General features: G+C 39.2%; 1 protein-coding gene across 2 annotated transcripts in view; it reads left to right on the forward strand.

Annotated features, from left to right (window-relative positions):
• The window catches only part of CEP43 (centrosomal protein 43), a 51,898-nt gene extending 29,152 nt beyond the window's left edge, over window positions 1-22,746 (forward strand). The window contains exons 7-13 of one of the 2 annotated variants that reach the window (XM_084625185.1): window positions 4,577-4,636; window positions 9,288-9,508; window positions 15,977-16,089; window positions 16,382-16,450; window positions 19,658-19,697; window positions 20,312-20,405; window positions 21,321-22,746. In XM_084625185.1, the coding sequence (XP_084481311.1) occupies window positions 4,577-4,636; window positions 9,288-9,508; window positions 15,977-16,089; window positions 16,382-16,450; window positions 19,658-19,697; window positions 20,312-20,405; window positions 21,321-21,395 (672 nt within the window). In that variant the 3' untranslated portion in view covers window positions 21,396-22,746. The remainder of the gene's footprint in view (window positions 1-4,576; window positions 4,637-9,287; window positions 9,509-15,976; window positions 16,090-16,381; window positions 16,451-19,657; window positions 19,698-20,311; window positions 20,406-21,320) is intronic. The other variant, XM_084625186.1, reaches the window with a different exon arrangement.
• Window positions 22,747-23,093: the final 347 nt, after the last annotated feature.

Consider the following 23,093-nt stretch of genomic DNA (forward strand, 5'->3'; position numbering starts at 1 on the left):
AGAAGTCAATTCTTTCACAAAAAATAGTTGATAGGAGCAGTCTTGGACTTTGTGGAAGGAAGGTCTTCCTTCCTTCCACAGATAAGATTCCAGACAATGCTGGCCATAGCTTTAGACCTGAAGGCCCATCCTACCAGACAGCACAGATTCGCCTCATTCTGCTGGGGAATATGGCCTCATGCACTTAAGTAGTTCAGTTTGCCAGGCTTCATCTCTGGAAGTTGCAAGAGTGGTTGACATCTGTGTACTCTCTGATCTGCCATCCCTTAGACACAGTGGTTTGGGTGCCCACTCAAATCTTGGCCTCTCTAGACTGGTGGACAGACCTTTCAAATATGTGTGAGGGGGGTTCTATTTGCTCCTCCTTAACCAGCTTTGACCCTAGTTATGGATGCTTCTGCCCTAGGTTGGGGGTCTTACCTGGGATCCCTGGAGACTCGAGGCTTATTGTTGGCTCAGGATTTAACTTTGCATGTAAATGTCAAAGAATTCAGGGCCATCCAGCTTAGCTTGTCAAATCTTCTTTCCCTATGTCAGAGGAAGAAATCTGTTCATGCTCTCAGACAACACAGTGGCTATGTCCTGTGTGAACAGGCCAGGAGGGCCCCAGTCAACTCTGCTATGCCAGGAAGTAACATGGCTGTGGGAGTTTTGTATCACTAGCTCAGTCTATCTCAAGGCCTCTCACCTTCTGGGTGTTCAAAACCATCTGGCAGACTGGTTTGGGGTGGGAAAGAGAGGGCTTTGCCCTTTGTACCTTCACGCAATGGCATGAAGCAGCAAAGGGTGCACATGTTGTCCCGATGGGTATCACTAAAGTAAACATCTCTGGCAACTGCGCACTGAGTGAACACATACCTGAAATGTAATGGACATGTGCAACACATCTTGAAGAAACAGTTTCAGAAGAGGTTAGTAACCATTTCTTATTTAGGTTAATAAAGTCTAGAGACGACTGTGTGAGGAATTTCAAAGGGACCTAATCAAGCTAGGTGAGTGGGCAATATAGCTGTATTTATTGAACTTAAATTTGTTTATTAATGTACATATGAGGGGGAAATAACAGCTAAGAAAGGGACAGTATAGTACACAAATATTTGAAAATTGTAAGCATCAAGGATAAGAATTTTTAGGAAAGTATACCACAATAAGGATAAGAAAAAGTAAGCATTCTGAGAGAAACTTTCTACAATTAGGTTTATTACAATGTGAAATAATTTCAAAAGGGAAGTGGTAGAAATGCCTTCTCTTGTTCCATTTTAAGTGTTCCTGGACAAAGCTGCAGTAAATTGACAGTAGGGAATCATTTTGCATGATCAGAAATCTGATAGAAAAGACGTACAGTATTTCTCTCTCTTCTGTGGAAAATTTTGTTTTGTGTACATAAAGTGATTAATTGCTTTGATAGCAGTCTTTACATAAGAAACATTAGAATGACCATACTGGTCAGACCAGTGATTCATCTAACCCAGAATCCTATCTTCTGACAGTTGCTGATGCCAGATGCTTCAGAGGGAGTGAATAAAACAGGGCAATTTATCAAGTGAACTATCCCTTGTTGTCCCGTCCCAGCTTCTGTCAGTCAGAGGCTTAGGAACACCCAGAGCATGGGGTTGCATCCCTGACCATCTTGGCAAACAGCCATTGATACCTAACCTCCATCAACTTATCTAATTCCTTTTTTAACCCAATTATACTTTTGGCCTTCACAACATCCCCTGGCAATGAGTTCCACAGGTTGACTGTGTTGTGTGAAGTAGTACTTTCTTTTGTTTGTTTTAAATATGCTATCTATTAATTTCATTGGGTGACCCTTAGAAATGTGTTATGTGACGGGGTAAATAACAATTCGCAATTCACTTTCTACATACATTCATGGTTTTTATAGACTTCTATCCTATCCCCCCTTAGTTGTCTCTTTTCTAAGCTGAACGGTCCAGTCTCTCTCCTCATATTAAAGCTGTTCCATACCCCTAATTGTTTTTGTTGCCCTTCTTTGTACTTTCCAATTCTAATATCTTTTTTTGAGATGAGGCATGCAGTATTCAAGGTGTGGCCGTACCACGGATTTATATAGTGGCATTAGGATATTATCTGTTCCTTTCCCAATAGTTCCTAACAATGTTAGCTTTGACTGCCATTGCTCATCGAGCAGATGTTTTCAGAAAACTATCCCCAGTTATGTCAATATCTTTCTTGAGTGGTATCAGCTAACATAATTCTGTATGTATTGTTGGGATTGTGTTTTCCAATGTACATCACTTTGCATTAATCCCCATTGAATTTCATCTGCCATTTTGTTGCCCAATCATCAGTTTTGTTAGATCTCTTTGTAACTTTTCAGTCAGCTTTGGACATAACTATCTCAAGTAATTTAGTATCTTCTGCAAACTTTGCCACGTCACTGTTTATTCCTTTTTCCAGATCGTTTAGGAATATGTTGAACAATACTGGTCCCAGTACAGATCCCTGGGGGTCACCGCTATTTATCTCTCTCAGTTGTGAATACTAACCATTAATTCCAAGCCTTTGTTTGTTTCCCATTTTTTTTTAACCAGTAACTGATCCATGGGCAGACCTATCCTCTTATCCCATTGTTACCTATTTTGTTTAAGAGCTTTTAGTGTGGGACCTTGGGAAAGGCTTTTTTAAAAGTCCAGATATGCCTTATCAGTTGGATCACCCTTGTCCACATGCATTTTGACCCCCTCAAAGAATTCTAATAGATGGGCAAAACATGATTTCCCTTTACAAAAGCTGCATTGACTCTTCCGCAGCATATCATGTTAATCTATGTGTCTGATAATTCTGCTCTTTACTATAGATTCAACCAGTTTGTCTGGTACTGAAGTTAGACTGACTGGCCTGTAATTGCCAGGGTCGTCTCAGGAGCCTTTTTTAAAATTCAGTATTATATTAGCTATTTGCCAGTCATCTGGTATGGAGGCTGATGTACGTGATAGGTTACATACCAGAGTTCTGCAGTTTCATATTTGAGTTCCTTCAGAACTCTTGAGTGAATACCCATCTGTCCTGATGACTTGATAAATTGAATAGTATTAGTTTGTTCCAAAACATCCTCTATTGACACTTCTATCTGGGACTGATCCTCATATTTGTCACCTAAAAAGAATGGCTCTGGTGTGGGAATCTTCCCCCACATTCTTTGTAGTGAAGATGGATGCAAAAAATAATTTAGCTTCTCCACAATGGCCTGGTCTTCCTTGAGCGCTGCTTTTAGCACCTTAGTGATCCAGTGGCCCCACTGATTGTTTGGTAGTCTTCCTGTTTCTGAGGTACTTAAAAAAAAAAAAATTGCTGTTAGTTTTTGTCTTTTCCTAGTTGCTCTTCAGATTCCATTTTTGTCTGCCTACATATACTTTTACACTTGACTTCCCAGAGTTTATGCTCCTTACTGTTTTCCTCACTAGGACTTGACTTCCAGTTTTTAAAAGATGGCTGTGTCTAGCTGCTCCAAGAAGCAGTCACTAATGGTGTCTACAAATTTTATTTCTGTATCCCATCCTGAGGTGACGTGAACCCAGTCAAGATGGGAGTAGTTGAAATCCCCCATTATTATTGGGTTGTCTGGTTTTTTTTGTAGCCTTTCTAATCTCCCAGAGCTTTCCACACTCACGGTAGTAATCATCCTGGTCAAGTTGTCAATAGTATATTCCTACTGCTATTCTCTTATTATTCAAGCACGGAATTTCTGTCCATAGAGATTATATGGTACAGTTTGATTCATTTTAAGATTGTTACTATACTCCACTCTATGCTTTCTTTCCTATATAGTGCCACATCCCCACCAGCACTACCCACTGTCTTTCCTGTATATTTTGTACCCTGGTATTACTATGTCCCATTAATTATCATTGTTCCACCAAGTTTCTTGGATGCCTATTACACCAATATCCTTGTTTAATACCAGATACTCTAGTTAATACTTCTTAGCATTTAAACTTCTGCATTTGTGTACAAGCACTTATAAAATAATTTGTCAATCTTTAGTTGTCTGCCTTCATGTGATGTAATCGAATGGGACTTTGTTTGTTTGATTGTTTCTCTTCAGCTTCTACATGTACTTTATTAACTTCTATCTTCTCCTTTTTACTAGGATAAAGAGTATTCCCTTTAATAAATCCTTCTCTAAGGGATGTATCTGTCCAAACCATGTGCTTCTCCACACCTGTTGGCTTTCCCCCAATCCTTAGTTTTAAAAACTCTTCTGTTATGCTCCTCTGGGGAGTTCGTCATGAAGCTTGTTCATATAGAAACTAGTATCTGACAGATGTTAGTCAGTATTCATTATTTTAACAACCTATCCTCATCTGGAGGAGGTCTGGCAATTAATGTGCTCATGAAAATTTTCACACAGCCAGAGAGAGAACATCCTTGAAGATGGGAAAATTTAGCTGCAATGTTTTACTGCTTAAAAAAACTTTCTATATATAAATGCAGATTAGAGTGGTTTAAATGACTCATAGTTTTTTGTTTTGGGGTTTTTTTTGTTTTGTTTTGTTTTGTTCTTTTTTTTCATTTCTTTGTGCTATTATTATTTTATTCTCATGCTTAGATACCAAGGTATAAAGGACCTCGTAGACAGAAAAAGTGCTTGGACAAGGCTGGTGAGCAGGTAAAATGCATGAGAGAAGAAGATGCTGGCAGGTGCTTTTAGTCTTCCTTTAGGAAAAAACAGATTATACTAAAAAATAAAATTGACAATGCAAACACTAAAGTTTATTATAATTTAGCTATTAATATAGTATAAAGGTATAGAAATGGCACTCTAAGGCACCATACTTAGAATATTGTATACATAAAAAGCTTACTACATAAATCATATTAACAAATTATGAAAAATTAAGCTTTCTGTTGGGCACGTCATTGTTAACTAATGCTGTTAAAGTGTGGAGGGAATGACAACCGCATGAGTTTAAGTGTAGACTGTCTTCAGGTTTGAATTTCTAGGGTTTTTTTTTCTTAATGTTGCATTAATTTGGCATACCCTCCCAAAACTAATCTGAGAAGCCATTAACCTTCTCCTTCAGAACCCTCCTTAAGATCCATTTTGACCTTGTTATCGACAAGACATCACCAGGTGATAATGGGTAGATAGAAAGCTAGTAGGGATAAATTATATTTAATTGTAAAATAAATCCTTTAAAAATTATTTGGAATGATTATGTATGTGCTTTTACTACAGTCCTGCTTACTCATCCTCTCCCTTTCCTCTTGTTGCATATTGCATTTGTTTCTTGTCTTTAAATGATGACCAGATTCTGCTACCCTGATTTATATTTAGTACTTTACTTTGCATTCTCCTATTAAAACTGGGAGTGATTGTAGGTTAAGGTACCACTCAATCTTGGTAAGGGAAGTGGGCTCTTACTGTATAAAGATGGTATAAGTCAGGACTATAATTCATAGTTGCTGCTGTGTATTTGACCTTTCTGAAAAAAAAATTTCACAGCCACCTTTCAGAGTTTACGATCTTTGTTCTTTTCTGTGTGTTTTGCATTAGAGTATATGAATAGATTAATTGTCAAAATTGATTTTATTTTAATGTGCTTTATTAGTTACTAGGCTTGGGAATAGGATCTTAAACAACTAACCTTTTAAGAATTAGCTTTTTTAAAAATATTAGCCAGTTGAGTTTTAATTTAGAAAAAATTGTTCCTGGTTTGCAACCTTGTCTGTCTGCATCAGATTTCCACTAATTTTTACAATCCCTTTAAAAAATAAATTTAATTGGAAATATTGATAAAACTTCAGTTTTAGCAGTATTGCCATATAACATGTGGTGTTTTGCTCTCCCACTGTAATATATTCCTTGAACGAATAATTTTTCAAACTCTCACTCTTTTGCCTTGTAATGTGGTTCGAGATTAGCTAATAAACACTTTTGGAAGATAACCTGTAAATCAAAAATGATCCAACTTCCCCTGCACATACCACTCTCTACCACTTCACATTTAAAATGTCTGACTTTTTAGGATGTTTAATTTGAAAAAGAGTGTGTGGGAGAGAATGATATAAATGCTAAAACCCCATGTCTGTTAGTTGACTTGCCTCTCAAGTACTTGTAAAATGAATGAGTTTTCAATTTTGTATTAAAATTTGTCATTAAAGAAGGTATTATGGAATGGCAGTAGCTCCATAGTTAAGGTTACAACAATATTTGTATTATAAGATGAATTTTCAACATTCCTCTAAGTCTGTGGTTCACATCCAGGTGCACATGTACCCTTTGGGGGGCACACAGAGGTCTTCCAATGGGCATGTCAACTCATCTAGCATCTAGATCAGGGTTTCTCAGCCTGGGGGTTGTGACCCCAGGGTCCACAGGACAGGATGTGTTTGAGGGGGGGTGCAAGTGCAGGGCCAGCGTTAGAGGATGGCAAGCAGGGCAGTTGCCCGAGACCCCATGCCACAGGGGGCCACACAAAGCTAGATTACATGCTTTAGTCCCGGGCGGAAGGCGCTTAAGATACAGTGCTGCGTGGCAGGGCTCTTGCTTCAGGGGTACAGTAGTCTGGAAAGGTTAAGAACTGCTGCTCTAAGTTCCTTCAGAGACATTTCTTCTTCAGACTCGATGCAGACTTATCTATGGACAAACAGTAACTCTTGTGGCCACTTTGAAGTGAATTGGCCAAACTATTTTTGAAAAGGGAAGTTGGAAAACTAGGTATAATTCAGATGTGGGGAAATTACTATAATGCTTTTTGTTATGTTTAACTTTCAAAATGATGTGCCTTATTCCAAAGACCTTGCAGAAATCTAGTGACACTTTGCAGAATCGAGGCTGCATATAATCGTTCTCTTCTGTGTTAGAATTGTCAGAATTCCCTATGAGGCTGCTACTTAGGTCTGTCAGACCATGTAATGCTTACATAGGGTCTGCAGGATGTTGTAAAGATAGTAGTTCAATGTTTTTCTAACTGTGTAAGAGAGTTTCTCATGAATAACCTCACCCTCTAAATAACCAGTCATCCAGTAACTGTTTCAAATTATTTCATTCTGCACACCTGGAAAAGTATCACTGGTGTTCTGTGCAATGTGGTTTGAGAACAAAATACTTCTGAATAGAGCTGGTTGGAAAAATTCCAGTATAAAACTTTTTTGTCAGAATTTGCTGATTAATTGAAATCGAAAAGTTTCATGGAGATGGTTCCATTTTGATTAAATTCCTTTGAAACCTAGGCAAGAAACATGCCTGGCTGTCTGCTAACTTGCTCACCCAGCTCCTTGGCAGCCTGGGCTCCTAGGGTTTCTGAGGTCTGTCCCTCTGGGGCAGTCCATAATGTAGACTTGCCTTGGAGATGGGGCTCCAGTCTCTTTAGCAGAGAACGTAGACATTTTGAGATTTTTGTTCCAAAGGGGAGGGGGGAACTTACACAAAATGGAATTATCTTTCTCCACCACGCTCTACTTCTGAATTCCCGCCTTCACTGACTACCTTTAAAGTAAAAAGAAAAGGAGTACTTGTGGCACCTTAGAGACTAACCAATTTATTTGAGCATGAGCTTTCGTGAGCTACAGCTCACTTCATCGGATGCATACCGTGGAAACTGCAGCAAACATTATATACACACAGAGATCATGAAACAATACAGTGGGGTGGGAGGAGGTATTGTTTCATGATCTCTGTGTGTATATAATGTTTGCTGCAGTTTCCACGGTATGCATCCGATGAAGTGAGCTGTAGCTCACGAAAGCTCATGCTCAAATAAATTGGTTAGTCTCTAAGGTGCCACAAGTCCTCCTTTTCTTTTTGGGAATACAGACTAACACGGCTGTTACTCTGAAACCTACCTTTAAAGTGCGATTCTACTCTGAAAAGTGACTGTCTAAAAATAGCAATTTCTTAATCAATGGATCTGTTTCTTGTATGCATTCAGAGTCATAGCTGCTGAATATTAACTAATAAGTTTTGATTGTATTTTATTCCTGTTCAACTTGTAAGAGCCAATGCAACTCAGAGTGAGTAAACAGTATTCCATCCTTTCTTGTGCATCATCAAACTAATTGTTTAAGTTCCAATCATCTACACTTTTCAAAACCCCTTTGATGCCAGTGGGTTTGTGCAGTTGTCACTAACAGCACAGTTTGGCTTAACTGCTTGTGTTGCATAAGAAGGAAGGAAGATAATTCTCAGTTTATATTGACTTTGTGCCATAACAATTAGAATAAACAGCATTTTACTAGGAAAAATGAGCATATATGGTCATGGAAGTCATTGGGAAACATGGAGTGCTGTGGTAGCATAGTCACTTTACATAGTTCTGCACATGAATACTTTGCACTGATATTTTGTTTGCAGTGGTGGTGTTGCCTTGTGGGTCCCAAATATGAGAGACAAGGTGGGTGAGGTAATATCTTTTGTTGGACCAATTTCCGTTGGTGAAAGTGACAAGCTTTCAAGCTCCACAGAGCTCTTCTTCAGGTCTGTGGAGCTCAAAAGCTTCTCTTTCACCAGTAGAAATGGGTATAATAAAAGATATTACCTTACACACCTTGTCTCTTGCATTTATATGGTATCTTCATAAACATTTATTTTGCAACATCCCCTATGGTAGGTAAATATTGATAACCTCTTTTTTTTATACTGTAGATGGGAAATAGAGAGAGAGAGAGGTTAAGTACCTTGATTATGGTTGTGCAAGTTAGTCTTGGAACCAAGTTTAGAATACAAGTCATTAGCTCTGTCCCATAAATAATCCAGCTGTAGAGCCCCCATACTTAATCTCTCTATCTCGATATTCCGACGCTATCTGTTAACTATGTTCGCAAGGTTAAAATCAATTACTCAGAAATTAGGAAATAACAGAATTAAGATAGATAGAAGTGGAAGGCTGAAACATGCCTAGTTAGCAACTAAATTGCCTACACAAAATAACTTTTTACTAATTTTAGAGTAAATTTTTCTGCACTACAGTATTTTTAGTTCATTTGACTTTGCTTCTAGATATAACCTATATTATAAAACCCTACAGAGGGAATAGAATAGAATTTTTTTTAAAAAAGAGCTCTTTAGATGGCTTTGAAATAGGATTTTTTTTCTTAGTTGATACAACTTTATGGGTACAAAAATAGAAATATTAAATCATTTAATTTGAAAAATTTTGATTATGTGGATAACTTGCATAGTGTATGTTCCCAGATGGTCCTTTATTAACAATTGGACTGCAGTTCAGTCATGAGAAACTATTTCCATGACTTCACTCAAGGAAAGGCATTTCCCTTCTGTAAATTTGATTTTTTTTTTTTTATTTTTTTTTTTAAAGGTTGCTGAAACCAGTCAAAGTGATACAAGTATCTCATCAGGAGAAACAAAGAGCAAAAGCAGCATTTACTTTCTTCCCAATGAGACAAAGCTAGTTTCTGAACTGCACCACAAAGACTTAAATACCAAAGAAGAAAGTGATCCGGCTGTAGATGAGGATGACATAGAGGGAGATTCTTTTTTTGATGATCCCATACCCAAACCGGAGAGAAACTATGGCTGGTAAGTAAACTGTGCTCCATAGTTAACATTTATTTTATGCTTAGTAGGTTTGGGTTAGATGTGCTATTTGCACATAGCCTCTAGTAAAAGGTGGTGTGTAGGTGCACTGTAAAACACCCTGCTTGAAATGCACAATACTTTCTGGGGCTCCCTGGTTGCACTGGTGAGTAATTTTCACCCTTTTGGGGATGTCGCATCATTCCCTTCTGATACTAAGACAACTGATCTGGCTGGTGGGGTTGGAGAAGGGCAGTGGAGCCCTTGGCTCTGTTAACCCCTGCTCTTTCCAACCCATTTGATGCTAGGAGTGAGTATCTGAGGTACAAACCCTATGCTCCTTGAGCCCTGGAGATGCAACTCTGGCCAACCTTAAAGTAGCTGCACAAGTGGGAGGGGAGAACCTTTATTTCTCTGCATAACTTCATAAAGACTGGCAGAATCTAACCCACAATACTGGAGTAGGTAAGAAAATATTGGTAGCGCGCACACACACACATACACACCAGCTTCATACAATACAAGTATTAGGAAAGACTCTTTTGCTCTTGGAAAAAGTTCCCTTTATACAAATCAGTGTTCACGTTTATTACCCAGTGTGTCCAAGCTGACTTGTTTTCAGTAGATTAATTGTTCTTCTGGAACATGTCAGCATTGCAGGCCCAAACATTTTAGGGCACTTTGTGGTTACGTAGTGTCGGACAATGAGTGAAATGATATTTTGAAGTGCAAGTCTGACTGAAAGGTGCAAAGGTATCAAAGCCCACGTTCTCAGTCCCTTGATCTTGCTGCACCTCTGGGCAGAACCATTTCCACTGTGCTGTGTTAGAACAACTTTAAAGTTTTGGGTGGGCCAAAAATGCACCTGAGGAGGATTGATGTAGCAGGAGGTTGCCCCATCCATTCCCACTCTTTCCCTTTTACAGTGGCAACAAGCAGCGAGGTGGTCTAATCCAGTGGCTCTCAACCTTTCCAGATTACTGTGTTTCCTTTCAGGAGTCTGATTTGTCTTGCGTGCGCCCCCCCCCCCCCTAAGTTTCACCTCACTTAAAAACTGCTTGCTTACAAATCCGATCTAAAAATGTAAAAGTCTCACATCGCACTATTACTGAAAAATTGCTTATTTTCTCATTTTTACCATATAATAAAATAAATAAATTGGAATATAAATATTGTACTTACATTTCAGTGTATATGGAGTAGTATGAACAAGTTATTTTATGAAATCTTAGTTTGTCCTGACTTCACTAGACCTTTTTTATGTAGCCTGTTTATAAAACTAGGCAAATGTCTAGATGATTTGATGTACTCCCTGACAGACCCCTGCATATCCTCAGGGGTACACATACCCCTAGTTGAGAACCACAGGTCTAAGCCCTCTTATGTTGGCCCTTCAATATCAGATGCTCATCCTTACACTAGAAGGATCCTGGTGTGGCACAAAGTAACGACATCATTCTCCCCTCTATTTCTAATAAACTGGCACACTCCTTTCAGAAAGGGATTACTTATGACTGTTATCTAGTAGGAAATAAAAATTACAAGATATGCTCCTATAATATATTTAAAGAGCAGCTGACTTCTCATGAAAAATATTGAACTACATTACAAAGAACTCTGCTATTATTCTTTTGGTAATTTTTTCTTTTTTTATCAGTAGCCATAGCAGAATTAAAATAACATCTTTGATTTGCTCCTGCTTATTTAAAAGCTTAAGTACACTTTTACCCCAATATAACATGGTCCTCGGGAGCCAAAAAATATTACCACATTATAGGTGAAACCATGTTATATCAAACTTGCTTTGGCCTCGAGCGTTTCCATTATTAATAGGCACTTCCCTCCCCCTGACTGACTCCTAAGCCTGCTCCTTGTCCCCTGGCTACCCCCTTCGAGACACCCTCTCCCTCCCAAGACCCCACCCTCATCTAAGTCCCCCTGCTCCTTGTCCTCTGACCACCCTGCCCCCAGAACCTCTGAGCCATCCAACCCTCCCTGTCCCCTGACGGCCCCCCAAGACCCTCTGCCCCTTATCCAACCCCTTGGCCCCAGCCTGGCACCCTTAACATGCCACTCAGAGCAGCATGTCGGAGCCAGATGCGGGAGCGTGCAGCCCCACCCCCCAGAGTGCTGCTTTACCACGTTATATCCGAATTTGTGTTATATCTGGTTGCGTTATATCGGGGTAGAGGTGTAATAATTGATTCTAACATCATGTTAATTTCTACAGCCAACTGATTGTGAGGTCATAAACTGGGATATAACAATAGGTGGGAATACCAGTGTCAGAGATCTAATAATTGTGCATGATCTTTAAACTGGCGGCTTTAAAATATTAAAATGAAACTTTCAAAGGAATTTGTTCCTCCAGTCATTGACTCTGAGATGGTGATAGTGTCTCTCGAAGCAGGTAGATTGCCAGGATTGTTGCAATTTCCAGCATATTTATCTTGTCAGATTAGCTTGGCTTTTAACTGACATCATGGTTCATAAGTAAGGCTACGTTTTTGACACCGATATTTTTAGTAAAAGTCATGTACAGGTCATGGGCAATAAATGAAGAATTCACGGAAGTCCGTGACCTCTCCTTGACTGTTACTAAAAATACCCATGACAAAATGGGTAGCCTGGGCAGCTGCAGGAGAGAAGAGGCTGGGAGCTCCAGGGTCCCCCTCTGCTGGTGGCTCCAAGCTCTGGGGATCCCCCTGCCGCCCACCGCGGCCGAGAGCTCTGGGGAGCTGCTGGGAGCTACCGGGGATCCCCCCTGCTGCCCGTTGCGCCTGAAGTCACAGATCTTTGGAAGTCACGGATTCTGTGACCTCTGTGACTAAATCACAGTCTTATTCATAGGTCAGAATTACACATCCAGTGCATCTGTGTTAATTACCGTCCTTGAAAACTAAATATAACAATCATGAGTGCAAATTCTACAGTTCATAGACCAGTGTTTGTAATCAAATAATTCAAAACAAAAGACATTAAAAATGGCCATACTGGGTCAGACAAAAGGTCCATCCAGCCCAGTATCCTGTCTACTGACAGTAGCCAATGCCAGGTGCCCCAGAAGGAGTGAACCTAATAGGTAATGATCTAGTGATCTTTCTCCTGCCATCCATCTCCACCTTCTGACAAACAGAGGCTAGGAACACCATTCCTTACCCATCCTGGCTAATAGCCATTAATGGACTTAGTCTCCATGAATTTATCCAGTTCTCTTTTAAATCCTGTTATAGTCCAAGCCTTCACAACCACCTCAGACAAGGAGTTCCACAGGTTGACCATGAGCTGAGTGAAGAAGAACTTCCTTTTATTTGTTTTAAACCTGCTACCCATTAATTTCATTTGGTGGCCCCTAGTTCTTATATTCTGGGAACAAGTAAATAACTTTTTTCCTTATGCGCTTTCTCCACACCACTCATGATTTTATATACCTCGATCATATCTTCCCCACCCCCCCCTTCTCCTCTCTTCCAAGCTGAAAAGTCCTAGCCTCTTTAATCTCTTCTCATATGGGACCCGTTCCAAACCCCTAATCATTTTATTTGTCCTTTTCTGAATCTTTTCTAATGCCAGTACACCTCTACCCTGATATAACGCTGTCCTCGGGAGACAAAATCTTACCGCGTTATAGGTGAGACCACGTTATAGCAAACTTGCTTTGGCCCCCTGACTGCTCCGACCCCTATCCACACCCCCTACCTCCTGATAGGCACTCAAAAGTGGAGCAACACTGCCTCAGCCCATTCCACTCTGCCACCTCCCAGCTGTGGCGCTCTGCTCCCCACTGCTGGTGAGTGCAGGGGTTGGGGAAAGGATGCCCCCCGTACTCACCTGCAGCGGGAAGCAGAGCACCGCAGCTGGGAGCTGGCAGAGTAAAGCAGGCTGGGGCCAGGCTGCTCCGCTTCCGGCTGCCGGGGAGGTTAGGGAAAGGACGCCTCCCCTCCCTCCCCCCATTCCCACCGTACTCACCCGCAGCAGGAAGCAGAGCAACGCGGCCCCAGCCCACTCCGCTTTCCTTGCCTCGGCCCTAGCCATGTCGCGAGGGGGGTCCCGCACTCACCTAGGAACTGGCGGAGTGGAGCGGGTTGGGGCTGGGCTGCTCAGCTTCCGCTGCTGCCGGTGAGTGCGGGGGGATCCCTTCCCCAAGCCCCCTCCCCCAAGCGACGGAAGTGGAGCAGGCTTCTCCCGATCCCCTGCTAATCCCCCAGGCCACTCTGGGACTGCGGGGCCCCCAGAAGTGCCCCCCCAGCTCCTGTCTCCCAGACCCGGGGGGGGAGCTCCTGACCGCCCCCGAGACCCTCTGCCCCTTATCCAACCCCTTGGCCCCGGCCTGGCACCCTTAACACACTGCTCAGAGCAGCGTGTCAGAGCTTTACTGCCTTGTATGCGAACCTGTGTTATATCGAGTCGCGTTGTATCGGGGTAGAGGTGTATATCTTTTTTTGAGATGAGGGGACCACATCTGTACTTGATATTCAAGATGTGGGCGTACCATGGATTTATAGAAGGGCAATAAGATATTCTCCGTCTTCTTCTCTATCCCTTTTTTAATGATTCCTTATATCCCGTTTGCTTTTTTGACTGCCGCTGCACACTGCATGGACGTCTTCAGAGAACTATCCACGATGACTCCGAGATCTTTCTCCTGATTAGTTGTAGCTAAATTAGCCCCCATCATATTGTATGTATAATTGGGGTTATTTTTTCCAATGTGCATTACTTTACATTTAGCCACATTAAATGTCATTTGCCATTTTGTTGCCCAATCACTTAGTTTTGTGAGATCTTTTTGAAGTTCTTCAGTCTGCTTTGGTCTTAACTATCTTGAGCAGTTTAGTATCATCTGCAAACTTTGCCACTTTGCTGTTTTATCCCTTTCTCCAGATCATTTATGAATAGGTTGGTCCTAGGACTGACCCTTGGGGAACACCACTAGTTACCCCTCTCCATTCTGAAAATTTACCATTTATTCCTACCCTTTGTTCCCTGTCTTTTAACCAGTTCTCAATCCATGAAAGGATCTTCCCTCTTATTCCATAACAACTTAATTTACATAAGAGCCTTTGGTGGGGGACCTTGACACAGGCTTTCTGGAAATCTCAGTACACTATGTCTGCTGTTCAGGAATTTTACTACTACAGTATTACTTTAGTACATAAGTGGTCATCAGTTGTTAAAAGGCCAATGACTTGAATGGTAATACTTATTGCTACTTGAAAGATAAGAGTTCAAGAAAAGAAGCCTTAGTTATGCAGCAAAACTAAATTGCCTTATATAGAACAAATCTCCATGGCAGAAAAGAAACAAGGTTTGTCAAATTACATGGAATATGCTAACGATCTATTTCCATATCAATTTTACATACATTTTTAGACTTGTGTATCTTAATTTGGTTTAGGTAGCATGCAGATATTAATAGCAATTTCATAGTAAGGCATCTTTGTGTGTGCAGATTGTGGTAAATGAATTAGCAAAATGCTAATTAGCAAGGTTCTACAGATTTTGGGGACTTATTGTATGTGTAGTAAAATAATAGTTTGTAATCTTCCTCCATGGTGGATCAAATTTCATGTGTATATACATGTAATGTGGAGTCATTATAAATGTATATAATGTCCTTATAAACTTGTTTAAATATACATTAAACTCACCAAAACCATAGAAAGTTAATGCAAAATTAGATTCTGCTCATACATCATTTCATTAGATGAGCGTAAAATACATTACACGAAACCAATCACCACTTGGTCACTGAGGATATTTTCTGGGAATGGTGAAGATTAAACTTTGACTTTCAATGTGCTTGTTGCATCTTTTATTTGTAAATAATGTGTTAATTCATGTTCCATTCCTAAATGTAATAGCAGCTAAACCAGTTTATCATGTGGCGATGAAAGAAATCCATTTTGTTGCAATCTCAAGGGGCATGCTTTCTACAACACAACTGTTACTAGTTTTGTTGAACAAAAGTGATCATAACTCAAAAAGAAAAGGAGTACTTGTGGCACCTTAGAGACTAACCAATTTATTTGAGCACAAGTACTCCTTTTCTTTTTGCGAATACAGACAAACACGGCTGTTACTCTGAAACCTGTCATAATTCAAAAACTGGTTGATATATTTATTTATGCCCGAATCTTTTCCTCTTGGCTGCATGGTATTTGTGGGGATAACTAAAGGCCCTCTGATAAAAATAGTGATACTGAAGAAGATGCAAGAGATCTGTTTGTGATAGAAGGCAGGCAGAAGTCTGTGAATAGGTGAGAAAATAACTTTCTTATTGCATGTCTTGCTTGACGCTTCTACCACCGACTTCCAGTAGAAAGTTTTTGGCCTTTTTTAGATTGTAGAGCAAATATTTCCTTCGCTTGATCTTTTGCTACATACAGTATTGTTTCTAGTTGCATACATATTTAATGGATGGTAGAAGAGAGAGTCACATATCTAGTTACAAATTATTTCCCTTTTTAGGAAAACAGAGTCCAACAAACAAGGAGGAAGCCTTGCATCTCTTTCTGATGCACCCCCACTAAGGAGTGGGCTAAGCTCCCTTGCTGGAGCACCTTCACTAAAAGAGCCTGACAGTAAGTATAATATTGAAATCCTTTTGTATCTTGAGTTAGGGCAGGAGAGAAGGGGGATGGACTTAGATGATCTTGAGATCCCTTCCAGTCCTACATTTATAATTATAAATGTCTGTAAGTGTTTGCAGGATTGGCTCTTAAAATTGGAATATAATTTTAGCCTATAGAAAAATATACTAGATTTAATTGGTTGATGGATGTATTTAAGTGTGCTCTTTTTTTCTTTCTTTTTCTTTTTTTTTTCCAAACAATAACCAAACGTATTTCTGATTTAAATTTTTTTTGGTTACAGATGCAAATAGAAACTCTGTTTTGAAAGATCTACGCTTGGTGAATGCAAAATTTGGATCTCTTGAATTAGGCAAGTGGTTGTTGAGTATGAAGGAACGTAAACATACTAGTTTTGATATGCCTACATTTGAGTTCCATTTCAGCTCCTCAAGGAAACTGAGACACTGAAATATACTGATACTGGGCCAAAACCTGCTGTCTTACTTTGGTAAAAGTTCCATTGGAGACAGCAGGAGTCTTGCTTGAGTAAGAAGCAAGATTTGATTCATTATTCTGTGTACAGAATTCCTAACTGGCAGGAATTACTTGTGTGTGTAAAATAATTCTGGTAGAAACATACAACAGGAACTCAAGCCATCCCATGCATAAATTTTGGTGATAATTTTGTAGTTGGTCTGCTTGTCAGTAAGGTATTGTTGACTAGAACACCAGGGGAAAACCTACTGTAAGAAAAAATAAAATGTCTTGTCTTGTAAAGCAGCTTAAGTCCATATGATACTAGCTTTTATGAAGCATTTCCCCATATTGCTATTAATGATACATAGTTACTTTTTTGGAAATTGTAATATATTCCTGGATATATGCTTGATGACATCAGTGTCCAGTTACCATTGTTTTCAATTCTATGGCAAAAATATATAAGACTTTGTAAATTTATCCAGCATGGAAATGCATCTCGGAATTAGTGTTCACTTAAGATATTTATTGAAAATGGTAGCATAGGCTTTTAAGGGCAGATTTTTAAAGGCACAAGTAGAAGTTAGGCATGCAACTCTCATTGGCTTTCAGTGGGATTTAGGCGTCTGTAATTGCTTTTTGTGTCTTTTGAAATTCTCCCAATTATAGTATCAACATAGAATCATAGCAATGTCCAGCCCCTTGCACTGAGGTACATCTAGACTATCCTTGACCGGTGTTTGTCCAACCCGATCTTCAAAACCTTCAATGATACAGATTCCATAGCCTCCCTGGAAGCCTGTTCCTGAGCATAACTACTGTTATGGTTAGAAAGTTTTTCCTAATATCTAACCTAAACCTCCCTTGCTGTAGATTAAGCCCATTACTACTTATCCTACCTTCAGTGGACATGGAGAACAATAGATCGCTGTTTGCTTATAACAGCCCTTAACTTATTTGAAGACTGTTATCAGCTGTCCCCTCGGTCTTCTTTTCTCAAGACTAAATATGCCTCATTTTTGTAGCCTTTCCTCATAAGTCAAGTTTTCTAAACATTTTATCATTTTATTTGCTCGCCTCTAGACTCTCTAATTTTCCCACATCTTTCTTAAAATGTGATACCCATAATTGGATACAGCACTCCAGCTGAGACCTCACCAGTGCTCGGTAGAGCAGGACAGTTATCTCCTGTATCTTAGGCCTTATCTACACTGGGGGGGAATCGATCAAGGTTGCGCAACTTCAGCTACGTGAATAATGTAGCTGAAGTCAACATACTTAGATCTACTTACTGCAGTGTCTTCGCTGCGGTAAGTTGACGGCTGACACTCTCCCATCAACTCCGCCTGCACCTCTCGCATTGGTGGGGTACCAGAGTCGACGGGAGAGTGCTTGGTGGTCGATTTATCGCATCTAGACTAGACGTGATAAATTGACCCTCCCCCCCCACTGGATCAATCACTGCCCATCGATGCAGCACGTAATGTAGACAAGCCTTTACATATAACATTCCTGTTAGTACACCCTAGAATATTGGCCATTTTTCAACTGCATCACAGTGTTGACTCATACTCAGTTTGTGATCCACTCTACCCCCCCCCCAATTCTTTTCAGCAGTATTACCACCTAAATAGTTATTTCCCATTTTGTAGCTGCACATTTGATTTTTTCCTTCCTAAGTGTAGTACTTGTCTTTATAGAAGTTTTTCTTGTTTAATTCAGACCAGTTGTCAAGGTCATCTTGAATGGTAATCCTCTTCCCAAAGTGCTTGCTACCCCTCCCAGCTGGGTGTCATCTGGAAATGTTACATGCATACATTTCACTCTGTTATCCAAGTCATTAATGAAAATGTTGAATAGTACCAGATCCAGAGCTGACCCCTGCAGCCCCACTTGATACACCCTCCCACTTTGACAGCGAACCGTTGGGGGGAGGGATAGCTCAGTGGTTTGAGCATTGACCTGCTAAACCCAGGGTTGTGAGTTCAATCCTTGAGGGGGTCATTTGGGATCTGGGGCAAAAATTGGGGCATGGTCCTGCTTTGAGCAGGAGGTTGGACTAGATGACCTCCTGAGGTCCCTTCCAACTCTGGTATTCTATAACTACTTTTTGAGTACAGTCTTTCAGCCAGTTGTGCATACACCTTATAGTAATTTTAATCTAGATCACATTTCCCTAGTTTTCTTATGAGAATGTCAGGTTGGACTTTGTCAGAAGCTTTAATAAAATCAAGATATATCACATCTACTGCTTCCCCCCCATCCAGTAGGCCAGTAACCTTGTCAAAGAAGGAAATTATATTGGTTTGACATGATTTGTTCTTGACAAATCCGTGCTGGCTATTCCTTATAACCCTAGATTCCAAGGCCAGAAGGGACCATTGTGATCACCTAGTTTGCTCTCCTGTATAACACAAGCCATAGAACTTCTCTAAAATATTTCCTACATGCTTATAAATTGACAGTTTGTTTCGGTATCTTTCCAGGTATCAAAGTTAGGTTGACTCGTCTATAATTCCCTGGATCATCTTTGTTCCCCTTTTCAAAAATAGGTTCTATGTTTGCCCTTTTCCACTCCTCTGGGACCTCACCCATCTTCCATGAGTGCTCGAAGATAATTTGCTAACCGTTCTGAGATTGCTTTACTTCGTTCTTTAATATCCTAAAGATGAATTTCATCAGGCCCTGCCAACTTGAATACATTTAACTCCCCTAAATCTTCTTTAATCTTTTTTTCCCTATTTTGTCATACATTCCTTCCCCTTGTTGTTATTAACAGGGCTGTCAAGTGAGTTAAAAAAATTGATCGTGATTAATTGTGCGATTAATCACGCTATTAATAATAAACACCATTTATTTAAATATTTTAGGTGTTTTCCAAATTTTCAAATATATTGATTTTAATTATAATACAGAATACAAAATGTACAGTGCTCACATGATATTTGTTTTTAATTACAAATACATGCATTGTGTTTAAAAATATATATATATATTTTTCAGTTCCCCCATTACAAGTACAGAAATATAATTTGATCTCTTCATATTTCCTGCACAGGGAATCTGTTTTGTTCAGTAAAATACTTTTTTTATTATTTAGGAACTGGAGATGAAGATGAGTATGTTGATGATTTCAACAGGTAAGAGGGAAAAATACTTATATTGCTACAGGGTAATATTTAATGGATAGTAAACATGATTCAGTTTTCTAATTACATTGAACCAGAAGTAGGTTCCATCCTATCATGATCAGTTTGACAATGCTGCCATCTGTCTGTTATACATTTGTGAATATACATCTTTCTTATACTTTCTGTAGGCAGGAGTGTCTTGAAAACCTGTCCTTAGGATGCTGACAAGCTTTAGGGTTTTTTAATCAAATTAAAAAGCCTCTTCTCAACAATACATTTTTATCATTTACTTTTTTATACATTTTAATTAGTATTTTTAGCTAACTTTAGTCCAAATTGAATCTTGCATCTAAAAAACTCGGCAGCATGAAGGGCAGACAATTGAGCAATAACATTTAAGGCCTGGATCCTACAATATACATGGCACAGCTTATTTCTCACAGCTTAATTTAGTTACAGGTGTATTCTCAAATATTTTTATTTAAATTTCTGTTCTGTAAAAATGGCGCTATCTAACCTAAACACTCTTCCCTATAGAGGTGTGTGAGTGTGGTGGGAATTCTTGTACAGCAGAAAAAGAAAATCTAATTATTTTCACCTTTTATTCTTTTTTCTGTCATTAGTACCAGTCATCGCTCAGAAAAAAGTGACATCAGTATTGGTGAAGAAATAGAGGAAATTTCTGTGGAAATAGACGACTTGAATGCCAGTGATAAAGTATGACTTTTATTGTCTGGATATGCTTTTAATCTTGTCTTGGATGTGGTGATTAGATGTTGGGTTCTCCTTTATGGACAATTGTCATTATGTAATAAACCCTTTGGGCACAGGTGGATATAGTCATGCCATTCATTAAAACTGCCTTCTATTTATAACCATTCATTTACTAAAAAAGAAAAGGAGTACTTGTGGCACCTTAGAGACTAACAAATTTATTTGAGCATAAGTTTTCATTAGGGTTAGAGTCTATACTGACTCTTTTTAAGAAAAAAAAACAAAACAATTATTTGATCTAACTGTGCAGTAACAGTTGAGAGGTTTTCTTGTAATCTTTGAGCTTATGCAAGAGTTTTTATTAACTGCCTCAGTTGTGCTCATATTTTCATTATTCAGTACTGGCTATCAAATTTCCATACCTCTGTCTGCATTGTTAGAGTATATTCCCTTTCTAAACCAGAAGACTTTAAAGTATTTTTGCTGGGCTTCTGTTGAACTCTGAGATATTACAATTAATAGGTACTGCTTCCAGCTGAATAGTTCTTTGGTGACAGCATGCTAACAGCCTATTGCCTAGGTCACCTTCCAAAAATTTTCAGTGCATTTTTAAAATTGTAAACAGGGCAAGTGACTCCAAATCTACTTTATTTTAAATATTTTTTTTCTCATTTGAACCAATTGCTCTTTATTTGGTTGGAAAAGTAAAGCAGTGGCATTAGGAGCCCAATTCTATAAGGTACTTCTCATTAACTTAATGGGCAGTTGAATGCACACGGTATCTCATATGTTGGAATTGATACCTTTCAGACAGGGCCGTAAGCTAGCAAGATGCTTTTTGCAGGACTGTATAGTTTAATAGATTTAGAAATCTAAATAAATATATCTTGTCTGGTTGATTTTTGTTTACTCTTCTAGCTTGAAGACCTCACGCAAGATCTTACCATTTCTCAGTTAAGTGATGTTGCAGATTATCTAGAGGATGTGGCATAGAACTGGACAGTAGAGATGTTTCTAGTGCTGGATTGAGGACTCTTGTGGACTGCTATTTTCAGACAATCATTCTTTGCTGGAATGTCTGTTCCCTATTTGTGCCTTGTGTTTCAGAAAGACTGGAGGTGTACAGAGCGCTTATAAAATCATAGTAAGAACTAAATGAAATAGTTAATTCCAGCTTGAGTCTAATATTGGAATTATTGTTCTTCGTCTGGTTCAGCAAAACTTTTCACACAAGGAGTTGAATTTTTTCCGGCTGGATGTCCATTGCTGGCGATGGATACACAAAATCATCAGTCTATAGGAGAACATAACTGAAGAAATCAGCAAAGCTGCAGAACTTCTACACAGATGTATGTCTTTATAATGAATTTACACTGTTATGGTAACGGTCTGATTTTTAGCTAAGATAAGCAAGAAAACTTAAGAGTTACTGCTTCAACTTACTAAAAACTTCAGCAGGAGAGTAAAAGCAGTCTCTGAAATTTACATAATATCTAATAAATTTGCCTCAGTACCTAGTCACTTCTTGCCTACTTTAAGGGGTCAAGATTTTTCAGAAGTGACTAGTGATTTTTGGGAGCCAAACTTTAGAGGTCTGCAAGGGGCCTAGTTTTTAGCATTTTCTGGAAACCAGGCCCCTTTAAGGTGTCTCCAGCTGAACAGCCCAAACTGAGGCACCTAAAATCAGTAGGCACTTCTGAAAATCTTGGCTGAAGTATCTGTCAACTCTGAACTTTCTTGTTTTAATGTATCTGTCAGACCATTAACGTTACTCTAAACTACTTTTTGTGTGTGATAATTTCATTAATGTTAACACTTGTTAAAATCCTAATAAAAATGTGAGATTCCCTTATGATCCATAGATCATAATACAAAATAGCAAAATTTCTGAGAAGAGCTGTTTAATGGTTTGTGGAGTTCATGTTACTGGGGGGGGATCTTAATTTGTATTGACTCACTTTCATTGTTAAAAATCCATGTTTCTTTTTAAAAAGGAGCACCAAAAAAGTGTGAAGCAATTAAACTTCTCTGTGTATCAGAATCTAATGACAGATGAACAGATTTAAACCCAAATATTTAAAAATAAATACCAGGCCTAAGATATTGAACACACTAAGTTACAGCCAGGAGCACATTTCTGTACTTCCATTATCAACTCTTGAAAAACAGAGTCAGTAATGGAAACCTTGACAGTTCCTTAACTATACTGTCATGCATGGCGCTGCTGTAGTATATAGGCCATGGACATTTGTAATACTGAAACAAGCCTTCAAAATGTGTACTTTTTGAGCATTGTTAAAAAAATACATTGGAAAAGATACATGTCAGTGAATATAAAGATAAATTAATCACCTTTTTGCAGGCTTTGTAACTTTATTTCAGGTAACCTAGCCATTTCAAGAACAGTAGCATGCGAGACCATATCCACTGGTACAGCTTACAGAGCTGCTTTACTTTGATTTGAGTCTGACTCAGGCTCTTACACACTGAGCTAGCAGATGTGAGGCTGTATTGGAAGGTTATACTTATACAGTAGGTAGATTATTTGAGGGCAGAGGGGAAGTGTGACTTATTTATATCTATCCCCAAATAGCCAGCATAAAGCAACAGAACATGAGCCATGGAATCAACATCTTACCTTGTGGCGTAATGTAGCGGTCTTGAGCACAGAAGAGAGACTATCCCATAATC

The sequence above is a fragment of the Lepidochelys olivacea genome (genome assembly GCF_965140295.1).
Source record: "Lepidochelys olivacea isolate rLepOli2 genome assembly, chromosome: 3".
Lineage (NCBI taxonomy): Eukaryota > Metazoa > Chordata > Testudines > Cheloniidae > Lepidochelys > Lepidochelys olivacea.